The 24,904-nt window shown below is 39.9% G+C and overlaps 3 protein-coding genes across 3 annotated transcripts; 2 read left to right on the top strand and 1 right to left on the bottom strand.

Moving 5' to 3' along the window:
- Nucleotides 1-839: 839 nt before the first annotated feature.
- Nucleotides 840-5,392, top strand: LOC135629396 (kinesin-like protein KIN-7F). Its single transcript, XM_065136698.1, has 13 exons — nt 840-1,062; nt 1,406-1,495; nt 1,573-1,673; nt 1,744-1,857; nt 1,937-2,018; nt 2,091-2,158; nt 2,247-2,312; nt 2,415-2,539; nt 2,640-2,973; nt 3,069-3,173; nt 3,255-4,097; nt 4,446-4,750; nt 4,842-5,392. The coding sequence occupies exons 1-13, from the start codon at nt 846-848 to the stop codon at nt 5,158-5,160; spliced, it is 2,769 nt and encodes a 922-aa protein (XP_064992770.1). The 5' UTR covers nt 840-845; the 3' UTR covers nt 5,161-5,392.
- Nucleotides 5,393-5,977: 585 nt separating this feature from the next.
- Nucleotides 5,978-11,741, bottom strand: LOC103979277 (protein ACCUMULATION AND REPLICATION OF CHLOROPLASTS 6, chloroplastic). Its single transcript, XM_009395361.3, has 7 exons — nt 11,367-11,741; nt 11,057-11,287; nt 10,730-10,954; nt 9,574-9,834; nt 8,515-9,478; nt 6,927-7,051; nt 5,978-6,451 (listed from the first exon to the last, which is right to left on the bottom strand). The coding sequence occupies exons 1-7, from the start codon at nt 11,664-11,666 to the stop codon at nt 6,161-6,163; spliced, it is 2,397 nt and encodes a 798-aa protein (XP_009393636.3). The 5' UTR covers nt 11,667-11,741; the 3' UTR covers nt 5,978-6,160.
- A 282-nt stretch (nt 11,742-12,023) lies between these two features.
- LOC135628630 (NADH dehydrogenase [ubiquinone] 1 beta subcomplex subunit 9-like) lies at nt 12,024-17,130 on the top strand. The gene is made up of 5 exons (XM_065135419.1): nt 12,024-12,188; nt 12,765-12,806; nt 15,120-15,201; nt 15,578-15,633; nt 16,899-17,130. Exons 1-5 carry the CDS (start codon nt 12,054-12,056, stop codon nt 16,935-16,937), a joined length of 354 nt encoding a protein of 117 aa, XP_064991491.1. The 5' UTR covers nt 12,024-12,053; the 3' UTR covers nt 16,938-17,130.
- Nucleotides 17,131-24,904: the final 7,774 nt, after the last annotated feature.

Consider the following 24,904-nt stretch of genomic DNA (forward strand, 5'->3'; position numbering starts at 1 on the left):
TACCCCTCAAATTATAAACATAACTTTTTCAATAGGAAAAAAGAGAGATGTTTTGTAGAAAAAATGAAAAAAAAAAGTTTTTAAAGATTCTAATTGGTTTATTCGACACATACTTTAATTATTCATTGCAATGTTTCTACTTTTGTTATTTATCCTTTAAAAAATAAATTTAAATATTCATATAGATATAGATATATATATCTTAATTTAATAAATACATCTAATATGCCTATCATTGAAGCTTATCATTTGACATAAAAAATGTAAAAAATAAATATAATAAATAAATAAAACAAATAAGGATAAAAAAAATCAAAGTCTCTCTCTCTCTCTCTCAATTCTATGTAACAAAGATACATAGATTAGATTACGGACGATAGTATCTCTTCTTTCGGAGCCCATTCTTCTCTTTGGTTCTATCATCTTCCTCGCTAAAACGAGTTGTCGTACATGAATTCCCCTACAGTCCTCACCCACTCTCTCTCGCTCTCTCTCGCTTCCCTAAGAAGGCCCTTTGTCAAACTCTTTACGGAGACAGCTGCAGTGGCGGTGACCACCGTGGAGAACGGAAACCACAGGTTTGGTCGATGGTCTCATTAAATGTATCGGTCGCAGCCATTAAGGAATGCCAACTACTCATTGGTCGATATCAGTGCGACAGCAGGGTCCATGCAGCGAGCGATCGGTATCACGACAGGACACCCGTGGGGACTCCGTAGATCGATCTCTTCTACCTGCACTGTGACCTCCTCCCTAACCTCAACAGCGCCTTCCCATCCTCTTCTTTTTACGCGGGTGTTCTTCATGTTGAATTAGTGTCAGAAAGTTGCAGGGGGAGGGGGGAGATGGGGACGATCGGTGGCGAAGAGATGGCCCGATGGGAGAAGGATGAGGGCGGAGCGAAGGAGGAGAGGATAGTGGTTTCGGTGAGGATGAGGCCACTGAACGCTAAGGAGATGGAGAAGAGCGACCCCTCGGATTGGGACTGCATCAACGACACCACCGTCGTCTTCAAGAACAGCCTCCCCGAGCGATCGGTGTTTCCGACAGCTTACACCTTCGGTGAGTGTAGCAATTCGTCTTTCGGATGAGATTTATGCTAACTGGGTCGAAATCGGTACATAAAAACGATAAATGACTCATCTTGTCGAGTGTTTTCTCTCGGCGAATCCTCTCGTTTTTGTCAGATTCTGTCAAGAACAGAGTTCTCCCTATATTTCTTTTCGAGTAAGGTGAGAACTGTGCTGCAATAACTTGAAATCTTCTGCCGGATAATTTCTTGTTCTCCTTTGGCAATTTCAAGAAACCATCTTAGAATTTGCATTCAGAATCCACTTTCAATTCATTGCATTATGACCTTCCGCACCTTCCCGTCCTCATCTCTCTACTGCTCGGGGATGATCAGACAGAGCATTCGGGTGTGACTGCAACACGAGACGTGTCTACGATGAAGGAGCCAAAGAAGTTGCTCTTTCAGTTGTCAGCGGAATCAATGGTGAGCGCAAAACACTCGCTGGATTGTTCGCCTACTTCGTCTCACTCCATCGATCCATCTGCGTATGCGTATTGCAGCAAGTATATTTGCCTATGGACAGACAAGCAGCGGAAAGACATACACGATGGCTGGCATTACTGAGTACACCATGGAAGACATATACGACTACATCAAGAAGGTATCAACTCTCTAGCGCCAGAGTTCGTGGTGTCTCAGATGCAGCACGTTTAATCTTTCCCTTTCTGCAGCATGAGGAGAGAGAATTCGTCTTGAGGTTCTCGGCGATGGAGATATACAACGAAGCAGTGAGAGATCTGCTGAGCAGTGATGGTTCCCCTCTCAGGCTTCTTGATGATCCAGAGGTAGAGAAGTGCACTCATGAGTGCCCATCGATCTGTTTGAATGATACACCAAAGCTAACCTGCTACTTGTGCTGCTTAGAGAGGGACTGTCGTGGAGAAACTCACAGAGGAAACTCCAAGGGATCAATGGCACCTCAGGGAGCTTCTTTCTACTTGTGCAGGTGTTGTGGTACAAATGTCCGCACTCCATTCACCGTTTCACGCTCGCTAATCCACCATGTTTTCTTCTACAGAACAGCGACAGGTCGAAGAGACGTCGCTGAATGAGACAAGCTCTCGATCGCATCAGATACTGAGACTGGTTTGGCTTCGATCATGATTAGACTCTTCTGATACATGTCTAGAAGAATCAAACATTTTATCCGAGTCTATTTTGGCCACAATTGCAGACAATCGAGAGCACTGCTCGGGAGTCGAAGGGTAGGGACAGTTCAAGCACTCTGTTGGCTGCTGTGGTATGTCCGTTCCTGCATCGATCGAATCTTTCTTTTCTGCAGTGTACTTCGAGATGAAAATGGCACAGATCGGAGGCTGAGCTGCTTCTTTTCTGGACATAGAATTTTGTTGATTTAGCGGGAAGTGAACGAGCGTCTCAAGCATCTTCCGCCGGTAATCGGCTAAAAGAAGGTTGCCATATCAACCGAAGCTTGCTCACCCTGGGAACTGTGATCCGCAAACTAAGGTCGTCGAATTGCTTTCTTCCAAGGACTCATTCCCTGTTGTGAATCCATTTCTTTGTGCATCATGTAACATCTATCATCACTTCTCCTTTCTTTGCGCAGCAAAGGAAGAACGGGCCATATACCATATCGAGATTCCAAGCTGACACGCATACTGCAACCCTTCTTAGGTGGAAATGCAAGAACTGCCATCATCTGCACGATGAGCCCTGCACGCAGCCACATCGAGCAGTCGCGAAACACCCTCCTATTTGCAAGCTGCGCAAAACAAGTAGTCATCAATGCGCAAGTCAATGTGGTGATGTCCGACAAGGCGCTGGTGAAGCATCTGCAAAGAGAACTTGCAAGATTGGAGCATGAACTGAGGTATCCAGGATCAGCTTCCTGCACACACCATTCTGATGCTTTAAGAGACAAAGATACCCAGATCAAGAAGGTTTATCGAATCTTTTGATTGCATTTGTGTTATGTTACCTCATGTGTGATTCTATCCATAACATCTATGAAAATGCCGATTGTTCTTTGCTTTAGATGGAACGGGAAATAAAGGAGCTGATGCAGCAAAGAGATCTTGCTCAGTCTCGTCTCGAGGATCTGCTCCATGCTGTAGTGGATGAGCAATCTTCAAGACAATGGGTGCATATCCTTCGATCGTCATCGATTCTCTGATGGAGTTTGCCTATGTTCTCCAAGTTTCGTTTCTTTTCCTTTGTGCAGGAGGACTCGAGTCAGTCATCGGCATCCCACGCACGCGGTGAATGCGAAGATGCACTTTCGATTTCTGCTGCATCTGCTATCGCATACCAAATTCCGGATTTCTACTCCTCGAGATTTGATGTATCAAAAGAAAGCAATGAACACAGCAAGCGACACATCGAGCTTCCTGATAAGATGGAGCCACCTCGGAGGTCGATCAGCAGTCCTACTCTGCACGAACAGATCCAACAGCAAGGGAATGATGATACTGAAGAACACTGCAAGGAAGTTCGGTGTGTTGAGATACATGCCTTGAGCACAACCAGAAGCGAAGAATTCAATCTCTTGTTGAATGATGAAAGCGGGAGTGATCTGCTGCCACTGACCGACGACGACAGACTTGGGGATCCAGCTCCAGGATCCGAAGGCGATGCACACCTGAGAGCTGCAGTAGAGCAATCGATAGATATCGAAACAAAGACAACTGAGAACGTTGTCAAACCATGTCCTCAAGAATTGAATTCAGTGCAAAAGACAATGAGCTCCAGGGAGCTGATACTAACCAGAAGTAGAAGTTGCAAGGCAAGTCTGATGAACGGCTCAATCTTGTCTTGGCTTGAACATGTTGAACGAGACAACAAGACACCACCTAAGATCTTCATAGAGAAGTTACCTGGAAGGCCCGAAGAGGATGAAAGGAGACTCCCTGCAACGGATTATGATGTTGAAAGCGAGAAACTCTCAGAAGAAGTCACTTCGAGCGACATGCCCAAAACCGAAACTGTAGGCGGAGAGGTTGATGACCATGTTAATGCCGCTTTCTTGGCTGAAGATGATCGTCAGAAACAACTCCCTTCCGATCAGGTGGGCATATTCTCATATTAATGATATGTGCATGAAGTTACTTCTTGTCCATTTTTTGCTAGGATATTACAGACTAATCATAAGTCAAAATACCTGCAAACTAGAAGCTTGATGTCCTTTTCTTCAGTTCTTCGTTGTCAACTCGATGTTCCTCAAAGACAGAGGCAGAACTACATAACCATGTTGTGTATCTGTAGATGAGATGCGAAAGAACAACAGTGCAAGAAGTTAGATTGGAATACAAATCGAATAGAAATTCTATGTTCGATGGTCAATACCTGCCAATGACTAAGTATCGTGTCAATGTTTGCCTGCAAGTTAATACGGCTTCTTGTCGATATGATTCAGGAGGCTCAAGCGGTTCTGTCGGAAGGCCATGGAGCTGAGAAGAGCATCGAGAACGTAGGCATGGACGCAGTGCTATGTTCCTTGGAGTCTCCCTCGCGATGGCCGCTGGAATTCGAGAGGAAGCAACGGGAGATAATCCAGCTCTGGCATGCTTGCGATGTTCCCTTGGTCCACAGAACTTGCTTCTTCCTCCTCTTCGATGGCGATCCAGCCGACTCCTTCTACATGGAAGTAGAATGCAGACGGCTGTCCTTCCTGCGAAACACCTTCTCTCGTGGAAATGCCGGCGACTTGGTTGCTTCGAGGTAGGATCGATCATGTTCTCACGCTACTGGATTCGACCCCCCCCTGCATTCAAGTAGGAAGACGATGAGACTGTGGAACTGCTGTTGGCAGCTCGAGATGCCTTCGTCGGGAGCGAGAGATGCTGTGCAAGCAGATGCAGAAGAAGCTGTCGCCGGAGGAGAGGGAGAGCCTTTACGCCAAGTGGGGAGTTGCTCTGAGCTCGAAGCAGAGGAGGCTGCAGCTGGCTCGACGCCTGTGGACTGCGACCGACCTCGAGCACGTAGCAGAGAGCGCATCGCTCGTGGCCAAGCTGACGGGATTCGCGGAGCGAGGGCAGGCCATGAAGGAGATGTTCGAGCTCAGCTTCACGCCGCAGCAGACCCACAAGCGATCCTTCGGTTGGATGCACGGCAAGTCCCTCCTCATGTGAGCAGATCTGCCATGGCTTGACGACGCCGACGACGACTAATACCAAAACCTTTTCTTTGTTTTTCTTGCGACTATTTTGGTCGATTCTGCCCCCAAAGAAGTGATGTAAGTTTTTGCGATGCATCAAAGGAGAGAAATGCTGCGTATCGTGTGATAAAAGACCGAAGGCTGAAGCAGTTTTCAGCTTGCTTGTTGTCATCTTTGGTACTTCTTCTATTTAGCCTTTCAGCACAGGAATCAAGTTTCAGATAAATCCTCTCGAGATCAAGCGATGAGTGCATGAGAATGTTGGATGCTGGTCTCATGAATATTGGATCACCAACACAGTGGTCTCATGAATTCCCAAAGCACACAGTATGTTGGGGCTATGGCTCAATGAATAAGACCTTCTGACAGTTTCACTCATAATAAAATCTTCAAATAATAATATTTTATGGGCTTCAACATAACTTCACCTGGAATAACATCACACTATATAAAAAAAAAAATCATATCCCAAACACAAAGATTAATCATAAAGAAGCAATCTTATATTGACACTGAAATTGACTTCATAATGCCAAAAAAAAACTGATAAGGAAAATATTCATCATTAATGTGACTCTTCCATGCCTACAAAGAAAAAGCAGTAAACCAAATCCTGAGAAGCTCATATCTGAACAATTTCTAGATTAGGTTGTGGATGACCACCACATGCCCATAGTCCTCCCACATGTGAATTAACAAGCCCAATCAGCAGTACCTACTATTTGCCTGCTGCATGCATTTAGATGTTGACTGAAAACTTACAAAATTATTTTGAAAAGGTAAGGTTCCTGTGACCAAGAACTGAACTTCTCATTGGTAACTCAGGTACAATGAATACTAGAAGTTTCATGTCAAAATTCCAAGTTTGTCGGATGAACAGGAACAGGAACAGGAACACTGGGGAAAAAGAAATAATAATGCTATGAAAAAGGTATACACACATTATTTACATTACCCAGAGAAGCCTGCTTCCCTTATGATTGGAGAACAGATCCTTCTGTTATCTTCCAGCCTGATTTGGAATGAACCATCTCATACCTGGTTGAGTAGGTGGTACTATAGGAATCATTGTGCTCTGGGTGTGTATCATCGGTCAACCGAGCAGCTTCCTCGATCCTCGCCTCCACCATTGCTCGACGCCCATCCACAGACAGGGTAACACTGTCAATTGTTAAACCTAGTAGAGTGTACTCCCAAAACCAACCATGTTTTGCAATCTCTACAGCCCGATCAGTCCATATCTTCAGCATCCGGCCATCCAAAACCTATCCATCAAGAGTTCGGTGGTTATGGTCATGATCCCTCCATAGGGTAGAAAGAATCTCAATCACTTTCTAATTTTAAACAGATACAAGGATCCATAAGACCAAGTGTGTAAAAGACAATCAATAAAAATTCTATTATATAGATGAACTAAAACCAAAATGCCCTTTTGTACTGAGATATTTATCTCCATCAAATACTTGTTCATTGATCAATACAATTTCAAATGATGCCATATCATAAAATATTGTATTTCATTCATATCAAAGCTAAAAAGGATATGTAGTAGAGCCTAAAGATGATGTGGTACGAAGATTGGTGAACTTTATGGCCTAAATATATTCATTTAAACAATCCCAATATACAAGTTTCTTCATAAAAATTGAGATATCACCAATAGGTCATTTCTCTGACAACTAGACAAATTAGAAACTGTTGTTAGATATCAAACACATTTAAAAAAGAGTAATTTCACACCTCTGGCAGCTCTGCAAGAGAATGATCTGGTCCCAGAGCTCGGGATTTGACATTTTGCCACTTATGTACCAAAGTCTCTGCAAACCTTGCATCCATCTTAGGTATTTCTTCAACAAAATTCTCATCTGCAGAGATGTTTGATAACCAAAATAATAATTATTTCAACATATATTTATAATTCTCAAGATATCATCAAAGATCCATACCTTAAATATTATTTATAGATTCAGTAAAAGAAACTATTATAGACAAGAACCTATTGCTGAAAGAAATATATCACAGCCAGGACTCACCATAAAAGCTAATAAGACAAGTTATGCATGACCACAATCAAGACATAAATTGAGATATTAGCCACTTCATGAAGTAAACGTGTGTACAGGATGGGACTAGGGTTATGATAGGTTTGGTCCAAGGTACCCACTCGCAACAGGATGACATTGTTCAACATAATGATAATTAGAGAACCAAAGTTCCACATATCTTGAGAAGAAGACTAAAAAATATTGATTCAAGTTCCACTTCCTCAAGAAGATTTTCCAGAACGGATACTACACAGAAGACCACTTCCAGCAAATAAAGGATAACCATCGTTCAGGATGACATTGTTCAAGTTTCATTTAAGCATTGTGGTCCCTAGGCAATTGTATGCAGGAAGATTAAGGATAACCATCAACTAAACCAGATAAAGCATTCAGCACTTCACAAAAAATGCTTGATTTGGACTCTTAGACTCTTGTTTTGTCTTTGTCATAACACCTCGACCAAAATCGGGTGAAGTCAGATGGAATCAAAATCCAGTCAGTTTTTGGCTGAGTTAGAATTGATGATCAAGACAAGTTTGAACTAGAACTCAGTTTGGATCAAAACCAGGCTATTCTATCCTAATGGACCAAGTTAAAAATGCAATTGGGTGACCTTAACCAACTTATACACATCCAAAGCCAAATCAACAATGAACTAATTCAGTGTTTCTACCTTGGAAATTTAAGTCCTCCTAGCCTCCCTTTCTGTTCCCTGTTAACTACTATGGTACTCCATCCTATTTTCCCCTTTTCTTACTATATTTTATATTAAGTTCATGTATAATTGCATTTACTCAATAATCTCTTAAGCATCATATTCCAAAGAACACGAAAAAGAACTGTCATCAAGAACACGTGAGATTCACTTAAAAATTATCACATCCAGATTTCATCATATGAGAAGGCAATAAAGAAGAAAATTACTCTTTGAACCCAACAAGTTTCTCCTAGTACTTGTCAGAAATAACTACAAAAAAACATAGAAGGAGAATAGCTATATGGAAAGAGGAAGTTACAGAAGTATGAAGTAGTTTAAAGATGTTATTGTAGTAAATTACACGGCAATATCTGCAAACATAGATGAACCTAAACTTTGTCCAAACCATGTTGACAGTGAAATGTCTAAATCTAGCATGATTTAAAGTTTCCTTTTAAGATCTGAAATCAGCAGCAGGATGCTACATGCCATTACTTGTAAAAAAACTAACAATTCTATCTGTAATTTAGCCTTCGGCTGAATCGGCTCTATTATTAACTAAAAAATTGATAGTCTGAGTTATTACCAATATTAGTGAAATTGGCAGCTGTTGCTGAACCTGTTTCCTTCCCCGTAACAAGCAAACTGTTTCTTCCAGGTAAACACTTGATCACTATCATAGTCAGTACTCCAACCACCATTCCAGCAGACATAATCTTCATAACAGCAATTTTTATTTCATTTGTCAAGTCCTGCTCATAAGAATCTTCAGGATCAGACTTTTTAGAAACCTCAACATGAGAACCTGACTTATCTTGATCAATTTTTACGACAGTCTCCTGCATGTGTAAATCAGGGACAATATCAGTTCCATCCCTGTATTCCTCTGAACTCAGCCTTTCTTCCTTGTTTGTCAGTGGAAAAACCTTCTGCAAAGCCTGAAGTACACTTGACTTAACACTGCCTAGTGCAGCTGTAGCCTCCTCAGCCCCAATTTTCACTATGGCAGCAGCTGCAGCTAAAGGTGAACCATGATCACTTTCCATCCGTTCAAGATATTTAAGAACCATGGGATCATCATAATAATCCCCTAGTTTAAAATAAATATCACGAGTATCTCTAAACCTGGGAAAAACCACCTCCCTTAGCCAAGTCTCCAGTAGTTTGCAAAGCCCAGGAAGAACATCATTATCTTTGTCGATATTAGAGTTATCCATGACAAATTCCACGATATCTGGGTCTCTGTAGGGTGAATTATCACTCTCTATGCCCAACCACATGCGACACTCATCAATGTCTCCCAGAAGCAGTGAACAGAGCCCCCTTTCAAGCGCAAAGGGAATCTCACAGTCAGCCTTGGCAGCATACTCTGAAAATGTACCTAATGGAGTGAGGATGGTCTGCTGAAGTTGTTGAAAAAGATTGTCTGCAGTTCTGATAAGCTGGGGTCTTTTACCCACAAAGGCTTGTGCAACCAATGCAAGTGCAAACCCATATGCCTCGAAGTCTTCTGCTGGCACATCGCTTGGTCTTGCAGCAAATAAATCTACCTTCACGTGAAGACAAAAAAAAAATGCAAGTATCTGTCAGCAGTAGGTATTCTTTAGTATCCAATAGGACACTTCTCTAAGGATTGTACACAGACCTGCTCAGCTGCTGTCATGCGTATATATGTCTGATTCATGAAGGATTCCCGAGTAAATCCTCCACCAATAGCAGCAGCACCTCCCCTACCAACAGCCCATAATATATTGCGCACACCATGAAGACCCTCCTCTCTTTTAATTCGGTGATCTGAATCAAGAGGCAATGCTAGAAGCTCCAGAACACATCGAGGAGTGATCTCTTCTAATGTCTCATCAATCTGTGCCAACAGATGTGGTGCAAGATTGCTTGCTCCTTCCTCCTGTGTAAAACAATTTTCATATGGTATCATGAATGGTGATCCCAAACAACATTGAACAAGCAGACATCCATCTTCCAGAGCATTATGTTCTTGAGAAATTCACATCAGTCGGCTCCTTTTCTCTTTTTTCTTCTTTTTTGGTTATTTTTGCTCATATTCCTGATATGAAAAGAACAAAAGAGGGAGGACCAAGGTACCCATTTCCTCATATGTTATATAATATAATAATCTAAACCAGAAAAACAAATAGCACTCCACCATATGCTAAATTTAGTGCTGGATATGACATAACTGAAAAGAGCAAGAGAGGCACAATGATGGACGCAAAGCAATTACAATCACGGAATGGAATGAGCTAAAGAATACATCTCCTGAGTTGATATCTTGAAGTAGATTTCTCCTCGTATAAGTAAAGGCTATGAAAACCATACATACAGTCTTCATTTCAATATTATTTTTTAGATAACTTAGTTTGGAAAACCAAAGCCACCTTATAGTTACTCAAATCACTAAAAAGACGAGAACCCCATAAGAAATCAGTTCTTTTCCATTCAAAATGATGAACCAGGATATGTGAAATCAGTGAAAAGATTTTTAAAAAAAATGGAATATCAGTATGTGCAGAAAAAACTTTCCAAATTGAAAGTCATGCAGATAGACAATAAGGTTTCATTTTGATATTACATTTGCAAAAATCAGGACCAAATATATGAAGAATATTTTTCTATTTGAGAAAGCTTAGAACCTTGAATGTTTCACGACAAACACTTAAAATTAGACAAGTAAGATTAAACTGTAAAATTCATGTGACTTATACCTTGTTCGATTTGGAATTTAACCTAATAAATAACATAGAACAAGATATGTTGAGAGAAAGATGCTTTTGGTTTTTCACCTGCAGGAGCTTCAGAGCCCTCTCAAGAACTTCGCAGCAGCTGACAAAGTCTGGTGGGTTCAGGGCCATCACATCCCTAGAGAGGTCGACATACGCCAGCACCATGGCAAGCACCACATCTTGCTTGAAAGCCTTCGGAAGACGCTCGAGCAGCAAACTCTTTCCCACTTGCAGTACCAATTCTGTCTCTCCGGCCTCTTGTAACACACAGAGAGCACCGGGAACCTAATCAAAACGGCACTTACTTGCTCAAAGACTGAACCAAGGCAAGGAAGGAAGAATCAAGCTAAACAAAGAACAATGACCTCTCCCGACGTGAAGATATACCTTGTCCCAGGGGACGTAGGTGGTGATGGTGGAATCAGGGTCCTCTACGATGCTGCGGTTGTAGTCCTCGCGGGAGCTAGGGTCGAAGAGCGTGTCAAAAGCAGCCTGGAGGATCTGGCGGCGGCCAACGAGGGCATCTTGGCTGTAGCCATACTGTGGGGGCTTCGAAACCCTAGCTTCGAAAGCCCGTCGAATGCCGTCGCCCAAGAGGTGGGTCTCGGCTCCAAGAACCTGCAATCCATACAGATAGCCTCGATAAGCGATCACAGAGATAGAGAAAGAGATGGCATTTGGAGGAGGCGGCGGGGACCTGATAAAAGTCGATGGGGAGGGGGAGGGAGCGGTCGGCGGAGGGAAGGGGAGGGGGAGGGAGGAGGGCGAGGAGGGAGGGGTCGGGAGAGTGAGCAGAAGGGTTCTCGATGGCGGTGGCGGTAGGGAAATGGAAGTCGCCGAGAAGGCGGTCCGCCCATTTGCTCGAGCGGCAGACGACGGTGTTCTTGGAGCGGAGGAAGGGCGCCGACTTGGAGGAGGAGGAAGAGGAGGGGCTTCTGTGAAAGAGGAGCGGCGGGAGGCGGAGGCACGCGAGGCCAAAGTAGTTCAGTGTCTCCATAAGAAAGAAGGAGAAGGGGAGGCGTCGTCTCACACCGTCTTGCGGCCTGCGGAGAGAGAGATCGTCGCAGTTTGCTTAAAGCGAGAGATCTTTGTTTTATTCTTTTTAAATAATGGATTTTTGGATATATAAATATATATATATAGTTATAAATTTAATATAATAATAAATATCAATAGAGACATTCATCAAAAAATCAAATTAATCACTTCAAAATGTAGTTTGCATTCATTTATTTGAATTATGTTGGACCGGACTTGGTTTGGGAAGCCCAAGTGGGCCGGGCCGTAGAAGAAGCTTCTCCGATTCCCCGTTTCCCACTCTGTAGTATTTGAGGGTCCCGTCACATAGCGGTAGTAGATCGGAGGTCAAGAGACGCGGGGAGAGATGAGCGCGGCGGGGGCGGCGGCGGGCTACCTGGCGCGGCGGGCGGCGCAGAAGGAGCGTGTGAGGCTGCTCTACCGGCGGGCCCTCAAGGACACCCTCACCTGGGCCGTTAACCGCCACCACTTCTACCAACACGTACCGTCTCCTTCCCCTAATCCTCCTCTCTCTTTTTCGATCCGATCGGCCCTCTATTGTGTCATCATGGGCTTAGATCGATGCCTTATTTTCTCGTCAACTCTGTAATTTGGCGTTTTAGTGCTCAATTTGCAAAAGCATTAAGCTTGATAAGTAGCTAGGAGTTGATGATTTTTGCCCGGGCATCTGCATGAACTTTGAATAATTACCGAGTCGAGTTGAATCGTTTTTTAGACTCGTGACAAAAATTCGGACTTCTGGACATTCTCATTTGGTTATCAATCTGTCTGATGTTTTATGAGTTCTATCTGTGATAGGTTTATTAGGTTTTACGAACCAATGCGCTTCAAAAGTCCAAAAAAATAAAACTAAAAAACCTTCTTGGCGTGTCGTGGCCAAAAAGACATCATTCTGAATACATTATATCTTGATCTACAAAATCGAGTTTTTTCTTGTATAGTTTATAAACAAATTGTAGTTGCATAGTGCTTGTTTTCCCATGAACTGAAACATTACCTTGTTAATGACACTAGATATTGTATTTTCCTCTTTTTCTAATGATGTTCTTTTTTACAGGCATCAGATTTAAGAGACAAATTTGAAGCCAACAAACATGCGGTATTCCCTCTTTCTTTTATTGCATTAACTTATGAATGTTCGTCTTATCTTTTTAGGCTATCTAAATTGATGGTTAAATAACATAAACATAACTGTTTCACTTAGTCCTGTATTTTATTCAGAACAACTTCAAATATTTCTTTGTTCTTGGGTTGGATTGTATTTGTGGGTATTGTGTTAATCTTTTCTTGAATGCTCATATAATTCTATTAACCAAAACTTTAGGGTTTGGACTAGTGTGTGCCATTTTCAGTTCTGTATATTTGATAATAAAATGGATGCAATCCATATATCTTACGAAACAGTTGGTTATATTCACATATTCTGCTACATAAGTGTCAGATGCATTCCTTTATTATGTCTTTTATACAACTGATGTAGGATTAATGCCTAGTGTGTTAGGCTCCCCCATTGCAGGGTCTAGGTGGGGTCATATGTATATGGCATTGCCTGTGATATTATTTCTGTATTTTGCACCTACGACACCCTATTGAAGTGGAGCAGCTTACTGCCCCTGGTGTTTTTTGGTTTTGAAATAACAGAACTTTTATATTCCTAATACTTCATCACAAACTGTGCAGCTCTCGAATCAGTGCTTCTAATATTGTTTGGGTTCAGCAAGGTGTTATGGTTATGTAATTTGATGACTCGAAATTCAACAGTGTCATGTAATTGTACACTGTATAATTGGATAACTTTTAGCAAAATTTGAATATAGTAGTCTATGTTAATCTTAGATGGGTAGGGCTGCTTACACTGAACCTCACAATATTTTGCGTGAGTTGAATGTCATGGACAGGACCATCTCTTTTTGGTCTATTTGAATCTTGGAATAAAGTACATCTAGTTCTTATATGGTTTAGATAATTTTTTATGGTTGCCCATTTCACATATTGGTAGATCATTCTAGGCAGGAATGTCTGTATTATATAGATAACCTAGAGAAGGTTTGCAAACTAAAAGCTGTATCTTGGAAATTGTATCTGACCCTTACAGTGTTATCCCATCCAAAAGTAAGTGTGGGGACTTCATGGAGAGTAAAGCCTAAGGGAACCCAAGTTGGTTTTAATTGATTAAAGATTTAGAATATTGGTTAAATGTCTGGATCGGTGAAGAAAATGACAAGGCTGGCTATGATTTGTTCTCTCTCTTTGAAAATGAAATATGACTTCTGATTTTTTTAAATTTTGCATCTTTCTAACTTGTAGTCTTGTAGTCTGTTCTTAAAGTTCCATAACTGAAATTCATTATTTTTGTGTCATAAAAAAGGCAGTTTAATGCAGTAGACTAAGGAGGGTCAGTGTGCATAATCTTTAACCTTGCAAGAAAGGAAGTTATTTTCATATTTGATGTATGACTTGAACCTTGGTCATCCAAATTGCAAATGAGAAATATTACTTTTGCAGTTACACTTGAAAGAGTATGTTTATTTTGAATTCATTCATCTCTCTATGTATAGTAATAGAAAGAGGAATTAATTGATTAGATCAAAGGTTTAATAAAAAGTATTTACAAAATAATATTGTTAAATCATATTACAAGTTTTAATTGTTCATTAATCTTATTATAATTAGTCAATGAAAATTTTAACAAAAATATGGTTTAGAAAATGTATACGAATTGCAAATTGGATCAGACCCCAAAGCAATTAAAATTAAGTAGATAGCATTAGATAAAAAACATAACAAGTAATAGAAATCAAACAGACTAATTTTGGTAATCATTGCATTTGTCGATACTACTAAATCAAATTAAGATCATACTAGTCTTATAGAGAAGCATATACAATCAAGATTAATACTATTAAGGCCAACATGTGTTTGATTTTCTTGCAAATTCTTCACAGTGACATGGTGCATCAGGTGTGACTCAATGGTGCAGGTGGACAGCGGTGCCACAGTTTTTGAGTTCATTTCTGCAGTCAAGTGGTAGCTTTTTTTATTTCTGCTCAGTGTTGATTGTAGTAATTTCTGTACTGACACTGGGGACACAAATGGATGCAAATATCTCATTGCATCTTTTTGCTTTACAGTGTTATACATTTTGTTGTTTTCGTGTAACATGCTTCACTTTGCTTCTTGTCCAAAAGACGACATTTTTGTGCTGTTTTTTTTATTATGTACGGATCTTCTCAAGTTATATGAGACTTGCTGATAGAAATCTTTTTGATTGCTTGTTGCTATCTCCATTAATTTCATTTGTTTCTCATTTTGATACAAATCGTGCTTATTGGCTGCATAGTTATGCTTAAAGCCTAGTAATTTTTTTTTTTAATAAAAAGTAAACTGAGGTATAAATGTTGTTGATTCACAGGAGGATCTAGACACTATTGATAGGCTTATTCAAGATGGAGAAGCAAAATATGAGAAATTGCAGCACCCTGATCCATATATTGGTAATTGTGATTGAAGAAGTTCCAACCTTAATGACTGTTTTCTGGATATTGATCTTCTTCCATATTTTATATATATATGTGTGTGTGTGTGTGTGTGTGTGTGTGTGTGTGAATTTCCTATGCTGACTAGAAAGGCATTAAATAAAAGAAAAAAAGGATTTATGTGGAACTATCTTTAATAAATTGAAATAACTATCCTCAATAATATTTTGTTCTAGTTTCTATTTAAGCATAAATTGCCTTTCATTCTTGGATAACAAAAGATTTGGGCTTATTTTTTAGTCACCCCATGAATTTCAGATTTTTGCTTTGCAAATTATTATTTGGTACATGAACTATGGTGATTCTTTTCATGCTCTATTTTCTTAATTTTCAGTTCCTTGGGCTCCTGGTGGCTCCAAATTCTCCAGAAATCTTCCTCCACCAGCTGGGGTAAGAGATAGCATTGTTTCACTTGGTTGTCTCCTTCTTGTTCTATTGGACTTTGCTTAGTATTCTGGTTGAACAAATGGTTGCATATCTTGACATTTAAGTCAAAAATCAGTGAATAGATTTTATCTCAAGTATCAATGCTTTGTATTGACACGATGAAGGATGTATTTGGAATAGACTTGGTAGTATCTCACCAATAGCTGAATCGTTAAGTTAACGTGAGTTTACAGGTTAAGATGTAGAGACTATAAACTAGAGCCCAAGGACAGCTATACTGCTCGAAACAGTCGATATGGGTGGTACATACCAGTCCAAGCGTGAGCCGATATGCGAACTACCCCCATTTCGGGTGATCCGATTAAAATAATAAAAATATGATTAAAAAAAAAAGTGGTGGGGCCCTATCGAACTCAGCATTAAAAAAAGAAAAAAAGAACAAATAAGGTTTTGCGAATGCTAGAAGAGGGCTCGCGTACGATGTCGCTGCCTCATCATTGTTGCTTCGTTGCTGCCACTAATTCTCGGGTATGTCGTCGTCGTTTCTTCTCCTCTTCTTTCTTCTTTTTCCTTCTTCCTCCTCTGCTGTTTCCTTTTATTCATTCTTCATTCCTCCTATATTTCTCCTCCTTTGTTCCTCCACCGTCCCTTCCTTTTCTCTCTCTTTTTCTTCCCCGCTGAAATATTGGTACATACTAGCGTACCATGTATCGGTGCACCAGTATTGACCGGTACTTACCGATCCTACAGATCGCTGAGATGGGTCCAGCACCTGAAACAGTGAGCCTTGCTAGAGCCCGATACAGTAAAAAAAGAAAAGAACAAAATTCACTGGTTGTATTCTGCATTTCTGCACTTCCATCTTTGTGTTCGAATTGGCAACCAATTTTCCATCTTTGTGTTTTGTTGCAGAAGTATACTTGTGCTTTCATATTTGAACTTACATGTGTATCCAGCAGAATCCTATATTGGTACATCCTAGTTTTAAGAACATACATACAAATTCTTTTCATTATGCAGTATTTCATAAACATGCATACAAATTCTTTTCACTATGCAGTATTTCGGAATCATACATACAAATTCTTTTCATTATGCTGTATTTCATAAACATACCTACAAATTCTTTTCATTATGCAGTATTTCGTTCTAAACATGAACTTGACTGTGTCCTGACCTGTTTGCTGCTTCATAATTATTCTAGCATGCTATTGCCATTAACTTTTGATATTATTCCTTTTAACATGGGTAAAATATCTCATTTGCAGATTGAGATTGTCTACGACTTTGGCAAAGAGGATGACTGAAATTAGAGATTTACGGCAAAGATCCATCTTGAGCTTCGAATAAAGCAGAACAGTTGGTGTAATGCTTGTTTTCTCGAGTAGTGGACTGCATAAAGACACCAGTAAACTTCTTCGGTTAATTAAACTGGTGTTATCAACATTGTTTTGCTCTAATACACTTTCGTAATGACATACAAGCGTTTGATATTTGCAATTCCCTCGGAATCAGAGGAACATTTTGTTGGCTTATTATTATTTCAAGTATGCAAAACAAATCGAATCGAACCGAACCCGTTTGGTTGGATTCGGTTCATCAATAGTTTGATTTTTAAGCTTATAAACAGTTTCCATTTAAGAGGATTTTTTTTTTAAACCGAATCAAATCAATTTTAATTTAAAAAATATAACTGATTCAGCATAGTATAAATGTATATTCTTATTGGATGTTACTCATTTTTCTCTGTTAATGCGACATGAAGATTTTGCATTTGATTGGCTGTTAGACAGTAAGATTTTGGTTTCGTTAATTGAATTAAATTGATTCATAGAATCAAACTGATTAGCTTGGAATGTATATATATATATATATATATATATATATATATATATATATATATATATATATATATATATATATATATATATATATATATATATATATTAAAAAAATAGTATATATGCAGTATTTCAGAACATACATGATATTTATACATAATATATGTACCTTCGATAGTGAATGAACTATGTTGATCGGTACCAATTCACCGATCAAAGTATTTATACATAATAGCAACATACATGATAATATAATTATTATTAAAAAAAATAATATGCTTACTCACTCCATATCCTATTTTAAGGATAAATCTAATCTTATTCACGTTGCTTTCGGTCCGAGGCCTTCGCTCGTGGGGTAGGGTGGCCCTGTTGAGCTCGCTTGTCATCATTTATGTACGAGCAGCGTTGCGTAACATCGGATGACTCCCATACATTCCCATGCGAGTTGGATTCCTCCTCTTGGTGTTCTTCTCCGAGAAGCTTATTCAGGCGCTCACTGAGGTCACGATGGTTGGGGAAGAGGCATCCTCTGAAGTGCACCTCCTCGTTGACTAAGTGGTGCGGCTGCTCATTGGTTATCACGCTACTTCCGATGATGACTCTGAGGCCGATGGAGTTGCAGATGTGAACGACGGAGGAGGCGTCCATAACATTAACATTGAATAGATAAAATGATGGGTCGTAGGAGAGATAAAAAAAATTTAAAAATATATATATTCTATTTTACTATAAACAATGAAATTTAGTGGACATTTTCTTTTAAAAAAAAATACATTATTTGTAATATCTATTTTACTATTTATACTATTATTTAAACTTTTAATATTTTTAAATTATTTCTTTATAAATAAACATAAATATCCCTTTTTTTTCCTCTCTTCTTCCTCGGTGCTTTTGTCAATAGCAATTATCAATACTATTTATAAATAATCATAAATTATAAATATTTTTTATTTTAAATATCGATAGCAAGGGATTGTTAATATTAAAAAAAGGATTAGGTTAGGAATAATAAGCTTAAAAAGACAAACCTCTCTCTCTCTCTCTCTCTCTCTCTCTCTCTCTCTACTCTCTTGCGCTCAATCCTTATCAGACTGCTGACAACAAATGTTTTCACACTGCATTCGTAGCCAATTGTGGATTAGACTATTCAATCCATGGAAGAAATTTGCAAACGGAATCTTGGAATCGTAAAAAAAATATTTTCATCTTTATCTGTATGAACCAATTTATTGAGATTGAGATCACCCCATTTCAAATGAATTTTTTCAAGCGATTCTATTAGGAAATATTCATATGTCAAAGCTAAAAAAAATAAAAAATTGAAAGATGAGTAATAAACAGTTCATATCGGTGAAAATTGAAAGACAATATTATATATATTGGATTTGAGTAGAACAGCTTCCTATTTATATGACGTGATTAACTCCACGGGACAAAATCGATCTCCTAATTGACGCATTTGTTGACTGCCGCATCGTCCCAATGTGTTTTAGTTGTTGGCCATACGGGAGTGAGATGTTTGACTTCAGCAGGACGAAAGCTGGGAACTTTGACACGGGAAAATTGTTTCGTTTAGCTGGTCGACGGAACGCGATGCTCAACTTCGACGTCAACGTTGCTAAGGCGTGACGACGTCAGTGACGCGACAGCACGCCGTTTCCCACCTTCCGAGAAGCTTCCCGGAATCCCCTTCCATAAATGCCATCGAGTCTTACCTCAACCGCGCCGGCGTCTTTCTTGCCATCCTTTGCTTACCCTGTAAAGATAAACTGAATTCCAGCTGGTACGGCGACAAGACGGCCAAGTCCCCATCAGTCTCACCGGTCAGGTTTCCTCCGACGGGGGCAGGGTAGGCTCAGTGATGCACCTCCTCGCCGCCTACGAGTTGTGCCTGCTCCTACTGGTCGTCACACTGCTTCCGGTAGCGACTCCCATGCCGCCCGTCGGGGCAGCGCTGCGCAACGTCGGACGACTCCCATACATTCCCATACGGTCCGGTTTCCTCCTCTTTCTGTTCATCTCCGGCAAGCTCCTTCGGGCTCTCGCGGTGGCTGGGAAAGAGGCAACCTCTGAAGTGCACCTCCTCGCCGCCTACGTGGTGTGGCTGCTCATGCTGGTCGTCACGCTGATGCCGGTGGTGATTCCGAGGCCGCCGCTTGAGGGGAGGGTGGCCCTGCTGATCCCTCCCGTCGTCGTTCGTGCAAGGGGAGCGCTACGCAACGTCGGACGACTCCCATACATTCCCATACGGTTCGGTTTCCTCCTCTTTCTGTTCATCTCCGGCGAACTCCGTCGGGCCATATGAGAATGACATGTTGACTTCACCATGATAATATGTCGATGGGATGATGACCCATGGCGAGATTTCCATATTTCTCCATGTATGCCACAATCATAGTATCATCATGCTTGACAATAAACTTCAATTTCTATTTATATTAAATTGATATGTGTTGGTACTTTGATGGAAAACACTAAACTTCCCCTCACTTGTTTATCATATTTTTTATATTTAATATTTTATCCTGTCCTTTATTTATTTATTTATTTATTTATTTATTTATTTGATTTTAAGCCCTAAAATCCACTCACCTCTTCCCCCACACGTCACTCGTTACCACCGCATCCTCCTTCACCCGACGCCCTTTTCATACTACTCTTCTTCTTCTTCTTCTTCTTCTTCTTCTTCTTCTCCCCCAACACGTCGATCGTCGTTCACACCACACGTCACTCGTCTTCCACCTCATCCTCCTTCACCCTTCCTTTTTATCCCCCACGGCCTTGTCACACTCTTCGTCTCCTTCTTCTTCTTCTTCTTCCCTCCCCCACACGGTGGTCGTTCACACCTCACTCGTCTTCTACCTCATCCTCCTCTTCATACTTTTCAGCTTCTCCTAATTCCTTGTATGTACAGTACTATGACTTAGTCAAATTTAGCGGACATCTTCCTTAAAAAAAAAAAATACTATTTTATAATCTTTTTTATTTTTATTTTTATTTTTATAATTTTATTTAATTTTTAAATTATTCTTTTGTAAATGAATGTAAACATCCTTCTTAACCTTTTCTTTTTACACCTTATTTTTCTTCTTCCTATATAAGGGGGCAACGAGTAGATCGAACAATATCGAGTAACATCGATGACAAACAACATCGATGGCGATGAGGATGAAATAAAGGATTACTGGAAAGAATAAAAGATTAAATTGATAATATTAAATCTGTAAATAATAAAATAAATATTTTTTTTAATAATATCAATAAATAAGATATTATCAGTAAAAAAAAGGTGTGAATGGTAAGCTTTAATAATATCAATAATCAGATATTATCAGTATATATTATATAAAGTGCGGAACGCACTTAAATACTAAGCTTGAGGCAAAGTGGATGAGTCACTTCAACATAATCCAAGTTTTATTCAACTTATTAAATTATATATCAATTCTAATATATATAAATCAGAGTTTTCCAATTCATTCGCACTCTTATAAGGCATTTATTTGTTCTTCATAACTTATCTTTTGTAGACAAAGTATGTAATTTGTTTGGACAAGTAAGCAACATTATGAAGAAATGACAATAGGCATACTTGTCTTTATAGTTTTGAGTTTTGGTGTGTGCAATTTTGAGTTTTGTAGGGATATCTTATTTAAATTAGTTTGAATTTTGTAGGAATATATATATATATGTGTGTGTGTGTGTGTGTTTGACTAGAGAAGTGAAATTTGACCAGCAACGGTTGACAGCTCATCATTGAAAGGTATCCGCAGGACGCTGTCAGTTGATCCAAGTCAATGCTGTCACTGCCAATTTTGGATTACGTCGGACGAGTTCCAAGACAAGCAGGTGGTTTCACGCTCGAGGTGTGATGATTAATGCATGCGAGTTCGCAGTCGACAGGCAAAGCCCGTAAAAACCTGCGTGGCACTGCTATCTCGTGTCTTCTGACTGCTACTACAGCAACGCAAGAACAAGAGATGGAAGGGCTTGAACGTAGAGTGCAAGAAATGGAAGAATCCGTAGCATTTCTTTTGATTATTCTGGACTCCTAACAGTAAGGAGAGGATCCAAGAAGAAAAGAACATGAACTATATTACCTGCACTGCCAACTCTTCTGGACTCTATCCACCTCGGTTTTCTCTCAATGCTCTCTTGACATAGTCGACAAAATAGCATAAGAGATATTATATATGATTTTGGTAAATCAAATACTTGAGCAATGTCAAGTTGGATTTCTTTATTCTCTTTTCTCTTTTCTTGTATCTTCTTAGAGATGGACTTTGTCTACTATATATTGTCAGCAACTCATCATATAATGGAGCCGAAGGGTTTAGCTTCAAGTAGGCGGAACACTGGAGAAAGATGGGGTGTCTGACAATTTGTTGCTCTCTCTCTCTCTCTCTTTCTCTCTCTCTCTCTCTCTCTGTGAAACTAGGCCCAGGAAACAAGTGTCAGGCTAACCTAGAGATAACCCCTATGATGATGTAGAGATAACTCCAAGGCCATTGCATGCACACAGCACTGCAAGAACATCTGCTTTTACCTATGAATTAATTCTACGCTGTTTAAGCACTACATGGCTGAATACATGCGTATATGCAATGTGGATATTGATTAGAAACACTTATGGCCAAGAGCGACCACATAAATCCTTCTTCCCCTTTCTCTCTGGGGCCAGAAGACTTGCATTTATTTGAGAAAAAGGAGTGCAGTAGAAGATTCTAATGGAAAAAGAAACATTAATTAACATCATCTTTGATTGCAGAGAGGGTAGTGTGTGTGTGTGTGTGTGCATGGAGGACACCATGATGCAAGTTTATGGAATAAAGGGAAGATGTACACCTTTGTTTAGCTTGACTACTACTTATTCTCCACCCTACAACTTCATATTAAATGAAAAGTAATTAAAGCCAACCTGCAAAAGGTATTGCATCCAAATCCTCTCGGTCACATTTGTAGAAGATAATTTGCTATGATCAGATTATAGTAACCACTAATCTTCCATTGCATGCACTACTTGAATCTGATATAACCTTATGAAAGAGATGTTGACCTCATAAAGGTGATGCTGATGTTCACATATTTGACTTTGGTAATTCTTTCACCTTTTCTGATGATGTTTACAGAAGCGTTTTGATCACACGATTCTACACCATGATATGTTGCGGAGACAACCAAATCGCAAAGACAGCTGAAAAGGTCAAAGGAGGAGCAAATTCTTCATGTTTATTACAGACTATCTTCATCATGGAGGATTGCAGAGGAGAAGGGAAGATAACATCCGACGACTACCTAAGCCTTTACAGGACCCTCGGTTTTAGGGTTTCAGCTTTCAAGCTCTGAAGCAGAGATGAAAGTGGTGGTGGTGGCGGTGGCCACTGGAAGCGGCGGCGGGGCCGGAGGAGGAGAAGCAGCTGGTGTCGCGGTCGATGATGCCCTGGACGTGGAGGAAGTGCTCGACGTGGCAAGGGATGGTGATGGCGCCCGCGTGGTGGAAGCCGTACTCCTCCTCGGCTTCCCGGAGCAAGGCCACGAAGAGCGGGTGGTTGAGGTACCCCACCGGAACCAGGAACCGCTGCTGCTCCTCCCCCTCGCCTCCCACCCGTACCCTCATCCACCCCTTGGGCGGCGGTGCACCCGGCGCCGCCCTTCTCCTCCCTCCTCCGCCCATCCCCCGGTGCGGCAGGTGAAGATGAATCCCCGGCATACGATTTACAGATCTCTCACGGTTCTCCCGCAGCTACAGAAGGAACCAAAGCAGGAAAGATCAATCAAGCTAACAAAAATCACAGACTCTACAAAGATGATGATTAGAAAGGCCAAGGATCGGAGCTGAAGACGGCAAGGTGGAACAGATTCAAAGAAGAGTTGCAGAGAGAGGTGGGTAGGGTTGACATCTTCGAGGAGAAGGGACGAGTAGTAGTAACATCAAACAACACAGCTAAAAGAGACCCCGAGAGAGAGAGAGGGAGGGAGAGGAAGGAAGTAGCAATTAATGAGAGTGGAGGAGTTGTAGTGTGAGTTTATATATATATATATATATATATATATATATATATATATATATATATATATATAGTAATTGGATATATTCTAATCATAAAAGAAATAAAAATATATTGATATATTTGATCTTAACAAAGTCAAACTTTTGAGAACCACAGGTTGACTTATGATTTCTTTCTTTTCTTTTCTGACAGGGCCGAAATTTATATCGATTTTGTAGTGTTTTGACTGCTAAAATCCGGCTGACTATTTCGCTACGATTTAGGTCACGACTCTCCTCAGCAGATCTCACAGATTGGGACGACGGCCCAAGATGGCACGTGCCATGCAAGCAGCGAAAGCGCAGCGGCCGCGAGCGACACGTGCGGAGGTGACGTCACGGGTGATGCATCCCTTCAACCCTCGCCAAGCATTGCTTCTTCGAAGCATAATACAAACTCCTCGTACTTGACTGCGGCCAGAAGATGGAAGAAGACACTGGTGGACATGGCTTTGATGGATGGTTGACTTTGGGGGGATGAAGAACCCCCCTTCTCTCCTCGAGTTTGAACACACAGGAAGAAGAAGAAGAAGATGATGACAAACACATATAACACCAGAAAGTGTTTCCTTTTGTCCATATGTGTGTGATGAGAGGTTTCAATTGTAGTGTTGTGGGTGGGTTACTTTGGCTACAGCAAGTTGAATAAGATATCTAAACCAGTAAGGACTTTTGGTACATTAAATTTATTTTCTCATTAATTATGTTCTTAGTGAATATTTAGACACATTTCTTTGTTCCTAAATTTTTATATGTAATTTATAAATATGTTACGATAAAAAAATTTATTAGTGAACATCTATGCATAGCTTTGATAGATGATAAAATAATAAAAAAATATTTATGATGGTACAAATATACATTAAGGATAATCGTAAAAGAGCTGAGACAATTGTTATTAGTGATACGATGAAAGAAGAAAATTATAATTACATATTTAAGTACTCTTCATTTTACTATATAAAAGTAAATAATCGATCCAAATAATTAGGATATTAAAGCCTGTCATTATCGTTGTTATAAGTTTAAAATAAGTTATGTCTCATAATTTATGAGATATTCTATGATGTTAAGGAATTGATGCCATAAACAAGATATAATCTTTCGAGTTGTATGACAATCTAGTGGACAATCTAGTGGATGATTGATTGATGGTGTTGAACTTGTTTGCGGTTAGAAGGTCGAAATTGGGGTACAAAACAAACACCCAATATTTTAAGATTAGTCCACATATTGCATTCAATTATTTACCTTTGGCATGTTGGTTAGTTAACCTATCAAACTTGAGATATCATAAATAAATATTCTAATTATAAAAAAAATAAAATGTTTCTCTATTGTAATATTCAGATTTGTTAGTGTAATATTATACAATAAG

The sequence above is a fragment of the Musa acuminata genome, chromosome BXJ3-1 (assembly GCF_036884655.1).
Source record: "Musa acuminata AAA Group cultivar baxijiao chromosome BXJ3-1, Cavendish_Baxijiao_AAA, whole genome shotgun sequence".
NCBI lineage: Eukaryota > Viridiplantae > Streptophyta > Magnoliopsida > Zingiberales > Musaceae > Musa > Musa acuminata.